General features: G+C 45.4%; 1 protein-coding gene across 2 annotated transcripts; it reads left to right on the top strand.

Moving 5' to 3' along the window:
- The first annotated feature begins 1,269 nt into the window (after positions 1-1,269).
- Positions 1,270-7,968, top strand: optc (opticin). 2 transcript variants are annotated; one of them, XM_020659267.3, is made up of 7 exons: positions 1,270-1,483; positions 3,984-4,208; positions 5,590-5,764; positions 5,845-6,003; positions 6,473-6,675; positions 7,368-7,463; positions 7,693-7,968. In XM_020659267.3, the coding sequence occupies exons 2-7, from the start codon at positions 3,993-3,995 to the stop codon at positions 7,858-7,860; spliced, it is 1,017 nt and encodes a 338-aa protein (XP_020514923.1). In that variant the 5' UTR covers positions 1,270-1,483; positions 3,984-3,992; the 3' UTR covers positions 7,861-7,968. The 2 variants fall into 2 exon arrangements, with proteins under 2 accessions (XP_020514923.1, XP_020514924.1); XM_020659268.3 differs by having other exon boundaries at positions 3,987-4,208.
- The last annotated feature ends 866 nt before the right edge of the window (positions 7,969-8,834 follow it).

Raw genomic sequence — 8,834 nt, forward strand, 5'->3', positions numbered from 1 at the left:
TCAGTGTAGACCAGGCCTGCTCATGTTACCTACGGTCTCTAAATGTACTATGAGAGGTAGAGCCTTCAGTTATCGGGCCTGCTCGTGGTACCTACAGTCTCTAAATGTACTATGGGAGGTAGAGCCTTCAGTTATCGGGCCTGCTCGTGGTACCTACGGTCTCTAAATGTACTATGGGAGGTAGAGCCTTCACTTATCGGGCCTGCTCGTGGTACCTACGGTCTCTAAATGTACTATGGGAGGTAGAGCCTTCAGTTATCGGGCCTGCTCGTGGTACCTACGGTCTCTAAATGTACTATGGGAGGTAGAGCCTTCAGTTATCGGGCCTGCTCGTGGTACCTACGGTCTCTAAATGTACTATGGGAGGTAGAGCCTTCAGTTATCGGGCCTGCTCGTGGTACCTACAGTCTCTAAATGTACTATGGGAGGTAGAGCCTTCAGTTATCGGGCCTGCTCATGGTACCTACAGTCTCTAAATGTACTATGGGAGGTAGAGCCTTCACTTAACAAGCCACTCTCCTCTGGAATCATCTACCAGTCAGAGTCTGGGAGGGAGACACACTGTATTTTTAAGAATACGCTTAAAACTTTCCTTTTTGATAAAGCATATAGTTAGGGCTGTTATGCTGCTTGTTATGCTGCTATAGGCCTTTAGGTTTATATGAACATGAGTCTGGTTCTTCCCCAGGTTTCTGTCTGTTCATCATGAGCCTGGTTCTGCTCCAGGTTTCTGTCTGTTCAACCTGAGTCTGGTTCTGCCCAAGGTTTCTGTCTGTTCATCATGAGCCTGGTTCTGCTCCAGGTTTCTGTCTGTTCAACCTGAGTCTGGTTCTGCCCCAGGTTTCTGTCTGTTCATCATGAGCCTGGTTCTGCTCCAGGTTTCTGTCTGTTCAACCTGAGTCTGGTTCTGCCCAAGGTTTCTGTCTGTTCATCATGAGCCTGGTTCTGCTCCAGGTTTCTGTCTGTTCAACCTGAGTCTGGTTCTGATCCAGGTTTCTGCCTGTATTATATAAACTCTCAGCACCCAGTGAGAACGAACTCTAGTCATTAGAAACAAACTGCATTTATTTTTCCAAACTTTGTTTACACAACAGGGTTTATAGTGTGCGTGTGTATGTGTGTGTGCGTGTGTGTGTGTGTGTGTGTGTGTGCGTGCGTGCGTGCATGCGTGCTTGTGTGTGTGTGTTTGGGGTCACTGCAGACAGCTGAGTACACGCTGACTGAAATGACCACCCCCCTTCCCTCCAGCTCACAATAAAGCTTTGTCCTCTCAGTCTGACCAGAAATACAGAAAGTGAGAGACAGAGAGAAACATCCACCAGGACAGGATCCACTAGAACAGGACCCACAAGGACAGGATCCACTAGAACAGGACTCACCAGTACAATACCCACCAGGATAGGACCCACCAGGACAGGATCCATCAGAACAGGATCAGGATCAGAGTTGGAGGTTTTGGCTTGTTCCCGATCGAACAGAATCAGTAAGTGTTTGTCACATTGATGATTTGTTTCAGCCGATAGGACAACAACACGCCTTCAGAGATCAATCACTTGAAATAAAATAACGACTTTTAAAAATAAAAATAAAAATATTTCATCCACTCAGAAAATAGTCCATCACAATCTACTGTTAGAGCCGTTTCCATAGCAGCGGTTAACTCTGCAGCCATAGCTTCTGCCTTGATTTGTTCTTTGTAACTGCTGTTATCTATTAAGGGACAGCAGGACGTTGCTATGTGTAATCCGCCAATCAGAATCAAATGTACACAGTGATGTAATAATAAAAATAAATAATTAGTGTGTACTCATTAATTAATCAATATTAAATATGACGTTCTTCCTATATTAATTAAACACAAGAAAAGAACAACGTGTGTGTGTGTGTGTGTGTGTGCGTGCGTGCGTGCGTGTGCATGTGTGTGCGCGTGTGTGCGTGCATGTGTGTGTGTCAGCAGCCGCTCTAATCTCTGCTGGAATTCTTAATCTCTCTCTCAGTTTACAAAGAACAGCTGTTTGATTATTACAGGTTTAATTAACTCTAACCTTTGTTTGTGTGTTTGTGTGTCTGCCAGCACACTCACACACTGCTGTCAGCTTCAGTGAAACATTCCTCTGTGCATCTGAACAAACTGACAAAGCACACACACACACACACACACACACACACACACACACACACACACACACACACACACACACACACACACACACACACACACACACAACACACACTCACTCACACACACATACACGCACACCGACATAATGGTCTCTGATAACTCTTTCATCATGTTCTCTATCATCTCTGTCTAACTCGGAGAGAGAGTCTAAATCTCAAAGCTCTGATGATCTTCAGACACGAACACAGTTAGCTCTTCTTTAGTGTTTGAGAGAAGATATCTGCAGCTTCACTCAGCTGCACTCTCACACTGATGGAGCTGCACTCTCACACTGACGGAGCTGCACTCTCACGCTGATGGAGCTGCACTCTCACGCTGACGGAGCTGCACTTTCACTCTGACGGAGCTGCACTCTCATGGTGACGGAGCTGCACTCTCATGGTGACAGAGCTGCACTATCACACTGATGGAGCTGCATTCTCATGACGATGGAGCTGCACTCTCACTCTGACGGAGCTGCACTCTCATGGTGACAGAGCTGCACTATCACACTGATGGAGCTGCATTCTCATGACGATGGAGCTGCACTTTCACTCTGACGGAGCTGCACTCTCATGGTGACGGAGCTGCACTCTCATGGTGACGGAGCTGCACTCTCATGATGACAGAGCTACACTCTCACATTGATGGAGCTGCACTCTCATACTGATGGAGCTGCACTGTCACTGACGGGGCTGCACTCTCACACTGACGGGGCTGCACTCTCACACTGACGGGGCTGCACTCTCACACTGACGGGGCTGCACTCTCACACTGACGGAGTTCCACTCTCATAATGACTGAGCTCAGTTCTGTCCACATAAAGATGAGAAACTTTTGACACTTTTTAAAGAGGACAAAGCTGCTGACAGTCCCGGACTGATTTAACCCCTCAGTGTTTATATTAATAATAGTCATATTTACAGAATTTATTTACAGAGCTTTCATTTTGAAGACATACAGAGGTGGTTTTCCAGATCTCTGGAATGTTTGAGCATCACATCTCATATAAATACTTCGGCACAGTTACCACCAACTATCAGAACACAACCATGTTTTCACTCTAACTGTGCGTGGCTGTTAGCGCCCCCTGTCTGTGAGTTAGACTCTTTTTACAATGAGGCTGATTTATAGAAAAAGAGATGATTGTTCTTCAAATGACTGAATAATGGATCATTTAACAAACAGAATCGACGCACAGAGACACAGTTTGCACTGCAGCGCAGTTTGAGGAACATTTAACCCTTTGTAACAATTGTTAATCAGCTGTTTAAAGAAAATTATAAGCTCAGTCGCTCAATCCTTTAAAGGCTTTATATGCAATTTTTCACACTTAAATGTAATAGAAATCAAGTATATCCTCTGAAAATAACTCTGAGTCATGACTGTCTACAATGGGTGTAACACCCGAGTCCCACTGTCTGTGATGTTTTCCGGGTTTTCCGAGTCCTGTCTTCAGTTTGTTTATATCGCTAGGATGGCAGGCAGACTCCTCCCCTTGCGTATTGAAGTTGTTTAATTGAGGGACTAGAAAAAAGAAGAACAACATACTGTACTCATTGCTTAACTTCTAGATCACGGTCATTTCGGGTAAATTTACATGCAGTGTGAAGATACGAGCATAGTAAAGATCGCTAGCATTAGCATGCTAACTCAACAATGCAGCGCGAGTTGTTTTGGTTTCATGCTGGTGAAAAGAATTGCATATAAAGCTGGATGAAAAGAATTGCATATAAAGCTGGATGAAAAGAATTGCATATAAAGCTGGATGAAAAGAATTGCATATAAAGCCTTTGACGCAGGTACATTAACTCTATGTCAGCAGGTCTCTATGTCTGACAGGACGAGGCTACTGTGGGCCCTGATGGGGGCCATGGTCCTGGTCCTGGTGGTGGGCCCCTTGCCCGCCCTCTCTGCCCCTCCAGGAGAGCCTGATGGAGAAGTGTTCGACCTTGAGAACTACGACCTGACCAGTGAGGTGGACTGGGAGAACCTGGACTCCAACAACTATGGAGACAGCTATGACTATGAAGACCTGGACCAGGAGGTGTGTGTGCATTGGGGGAGGGGTGGGGGGTGGGGGGGTGGGTGTGGGAACTGATTGATCATTGAAGGGGGTTAGTGTTCCCACAGAGAGAGGGAAAAGTGTTAGAAGTTAGAAATCAGTTCTCAACATCAAAAACCTTGTAATACTGAAACGTCAACGTGTCACAAAACAGCCTTTTCTGTTCATTTTTGATCAAATGTTCACATTGAATGGAGAATGAATCATTGTTGCAGCGGATGGTTGAATCCGGTTATCATTTTTATGTTTCTAATTTTGTAATAAACAAATCATGAATACAGCTTTGTGCAGTCCATCTGAAAACTGATCCAGACGGGCACCTGACCCTCACTGAAAAGACTTTCTAAACAGGTTCTGAAGTCTACCTGAAGATGATTAAAAACCCGAACCCCCGACATCAACATGTCAATAAACACTTTTGATCATTTTAACGTCATAAGGGAGCTACCAGGAAGATATGTGGTTGGTTACTTTGAACATGGTTCATGATTTCAGCATCCTTTCAGCCTGTTTATTAGGATTACATCTCTGTAAAATAAAATATCGTAATAATAAAATCTGCTTGTTTTGGGAACATGATGCTTCATTCATGAGTTTTGGTTTGCCCTCACAAGTCGTCTCTCCTCGTCTTGCAGAATAGGTAATCAGACTGGGACCTGGTACTGATCCTAGCTAACAGGTCTTCAGACTGGGACCTGGTACGGATCCTAGCTAACAGGTCTTCAGACTGGGACCTGGTACTGATCCTAGCTAACAGGTAATCAGACTGGGACCTGGTCCTGATCCTAGCTAACAGGTCATCAGACTGGGACCTGGTACTGATCCTATCTAACAGGTCATCAGACTTGGACCTGGTACTGATCCTATCTAACAGGTCATCAGACTGGGACCTGGTACTGATCCTGGCTAACAGGTCATCAGACTGGGACCTGGTCCTGATCCTATCTAACAGGTCATCAAACTGGGACCTGGTACTGATCGTGGCTAGCAGGTCATCAGACTGGGACCTGGTCCTGATCCTAGCTAACAGGTCATCAGACTGGGACCTGGTCCTGATCCTATCTAACAGGTCATCAAACTGGGACCTGGTACTGATCCTAGCTAACAGGTCATCAGACTGGGACCTGGTATTGATCCTATTTAACAGGTCATCAGACTGGGACCTGGTCCTGATCCTAGCAAACAGGTCTTCAGACTGGGACCTGGTCCTGATCGTAGCTAACAGGTCATCAGACTGGGACCTGGTCCTGATCGTAGCTTAATCTCCTCTGAGGATGTTATCAAGTGAAGACGATGTTTATCCGACTATTTTACTTAAATTTTGAGCTGAACACTTCTCTCTTTCTGGATCTCCCTCTCTCAGATTGAGGTGGGTCCCATAGTCCCTGACACCGATGCCCCACCCCCCCAGCCCACACCTGAAGAGCAGGAAGAGGAAGTGACTCCGCCTACCCAGCCCTCCCTCCCCACCCACCCTCCCACCCCTGTCACTCTGGATTTTAATGGACCGGGTCTGTTTGGACCTGAGACTGGTCTTGGTATGTCAGAGAGTTAGTTCATAATCATGTTCAATGTTTCTATACTCCTCTGTTGAGCCATACCCACTGTCCACCTGCAGGTATGCCCACCTGTCTGCTGTGTGTGTGTATCAGTGGGAGTGTGTACTGTGACGACACGGGTCTGGACCAGATCCCCCCCCTCCCCAAAGAAACGACCCGCTTTTATGGGCGTTTCAACAGAATCCGACACGTGAAGAACACGGACTTTATGAACCTGAGTGAGGACAAACTCACCTGAGATCACAGCAATTAAAAACTACAACACATCACCTGTTATATAAATAACTCTCACTCACCTGTACATCACCTGTTATATAAATAACTCTAACTCACCTGTACATCACCTGTTATAGAAATAACTCTAACTCACCTGTACATCACCTGTTATATAAACAACTCTAACTCACCTGTACATCACCTGTTATATAAACAACTCTAACTCACCTGTACATTACCTGTTATATAAATAACTCTAACTCACCTGTACATCACCTGTTATATAAACAACTCTAACTCACCTGTACATCACCTGTTATATAAATAACTCTAACTCACCTGTACATCACCTGTTATATAAACAACTCTAACTCACCTGTACATCACCTGTTATATAAATAACTCTAACTCACCTGTGAGACCTGTGATCTACTCTCCAGGTAGAGGTAAATGTGATGTTTTTGTTTTCAGAGCGTCTGCAGTCCATCGACCTGTCGGGGAACACGATCTCAGGGATGGACGAGGACGTGTTTGTGTCTCTGTCTCACCTGGAGGACTTACTATTAGCTGATAATAATATTAAGGTTCTACCTGAGCTGCCGCGCTCTCTGAAGCTCATTGACGTGAGGAACAACCAGCTGAGCAGCCGTGGGCTGCATGCTGAGGGCTTCAAGGTAATATCCAGGTGATTCATCATGTGTGTGAGGAGGAGCTCTGACAGGTGTGTGTTAGGAGGAGGAGCTCTGTCAGGTGAATAAGGAGGAGGCGCTCTGACAGGTGTGTGTTAGGGGGAGGAGCTCTGACAGGTGTGTGTTAGGGGGAGGAACTCTCTCAGGTGTGTGTTAGCAGTAATCCCTTTAGCTTCCATAATCACTGCTCCTCCTGGTGGTTAGATTAACGTTGCAACTAGTTTCCTCAAGTGACGCTTAGGGGCGTTACAGGTCACGTTGACGACGCCATCGACTGCGTCACCATGGGGGTTCTCGTTACAGTCATACAGAAATGGCGGAAGTTTTTCTAGGCTTCATCTGTATGAGTTTATTTTCATATATAAATCAGTATAATAATGATACAGGTATAAATTAGTATAATCATTAATTATTACTAATAACAGACAGTTTCAGAAGCACAAACTGAGCATGCTCAGATTGAAGCAGTACTTAGTGAGCTGCAGAATAACTTTATTAGAATCCTGGACTCTGATTGGCTGTCTGTAAACATCCAGAAAAGGTTAACTTGACTTTTTAAAGATCACTGTGAATCTGATGAGTCATATATCCACTCACTGCGTGTTCAGGTAATGCTGCACCAGAGCTCCCTCTGGAGAACACTCTCTTATTGCACTGTGTGTTTGTTCACTCTGCAGGACTTGAGTCAGCTGGAGTTCCTGTATCTGTCCAACAATAATCTGGATTATATCCCCACACCGCTTCCCCTGAGCCTCCGAGTGTTACACCTGCAGGTACACACATACACACACACACACACAAACACACACACACAAACACACACACACACACACACACACACACACACACACACACACACACACACACACACACACACACACACACACCTCTGTAATCTTTTTCCTTTGTGTCTCAGTCCACCATCTTTCTCATTCATTCATCTCATTCATTCATCATATCGATGGTTCTCTGACTTCTTCTCTACTCTTCTGTCTCGATCAGAACAACAACATCCAGTCTCTGCATGTCGACACATTCTGTCACCGACACGACAGAAACTTCATTCGCAGAAATCTGGAGGACATCCGCCTGGACGGAAACCCCTTCGACCTTAACCTGTTCGCCTCCGCCTACATCTGCCTGCCCCGTCTACCTGTGGGCGGGTCCTGATGGACTGTTAAGAAAACATGTAGGACACACGAGAGAAATAAGTAGAACCTGTTTTACTGTTTAAGCTGATCTATGGTGAACATCAAAAATAAACCTTATCGGCCTGAATACATAAGAACTCTTTTTTTCCCCCCAAAACACACCTGAAACAAATGGATGGGGTGGGGGGGAGGTTCATCAGGGGGAACACCGGGGGGCAGACACCAGGGGGAGATACCGGGGGGGGGAGGGGTGATGATGAAATGATTTAAGGCTATATGATAATAATAATTCCTTGGGTTACAATAGGGTCCTCGCACCCTGTGCGTGCTCGGGCCCTTAAAAAAATCAAAAATCAAAAATAAAATACAGTCCCCACAGCGAGTAGTGGGTTGACATGGCAACAGGCCTTTGAGCTTATCACCATTCTGAACAAATTGGAGAGGGATGTTGAGGAAATGACTAAGACCTGACTTCACACAGTAATGATTCAGTTGTTTATAAAATGAAAGCTACTCTCAGAAATCCCTGATGATGGAACACCACGGCAACACTCTTGATTTAATTCTGACTCAGAACTGCTCGACAGCAAACCTGACTGTCACCCCTCTGCATCCAGGTCTACACTCCCTCCCGTCCACTACGCTCTGCCAATGAAAGGCGTCTTATCCAACCTTCATAACAGGGTCCTAAGACGCTGACTAGACTCTTCTCCTCTGTCGCCCCCCGGTGGTGGAATGAACTTCCAAACTCCATTCAATCTGCAGAGTCCCTTTGCACCTTTAAGAAAAAGCTAAAGACCCAGCTCTTTCATGAATATCTACTAACTTAATGATGATGGTCTCCATATTATTGATGATGATGATGGTTGTGACGCTGGTTTTTGTTTGATAACGAGGACTTACAAGATGGTTTCTATACTGATTAGAGCTCTCAAGAACTGCCCTCAATGTTATGCTTTGCTTCTGGTCACTTCCTGTCAGCACCTGTGTGTC

The sequence above is a fragment of the Labrus bergylta genome, chromosome 5 (genome assembly GCF_963930695.1).
Source record: "Labrus bergylta chromosome 5, fLabBer1.1, whole genome shotgun sequence".
NCBI classification, from domain to species: Eukaryota; Metazoa; Chordata; class Actinopteri; order Labriformes; family Labridae; genus Labrus; species Labrus bergylta.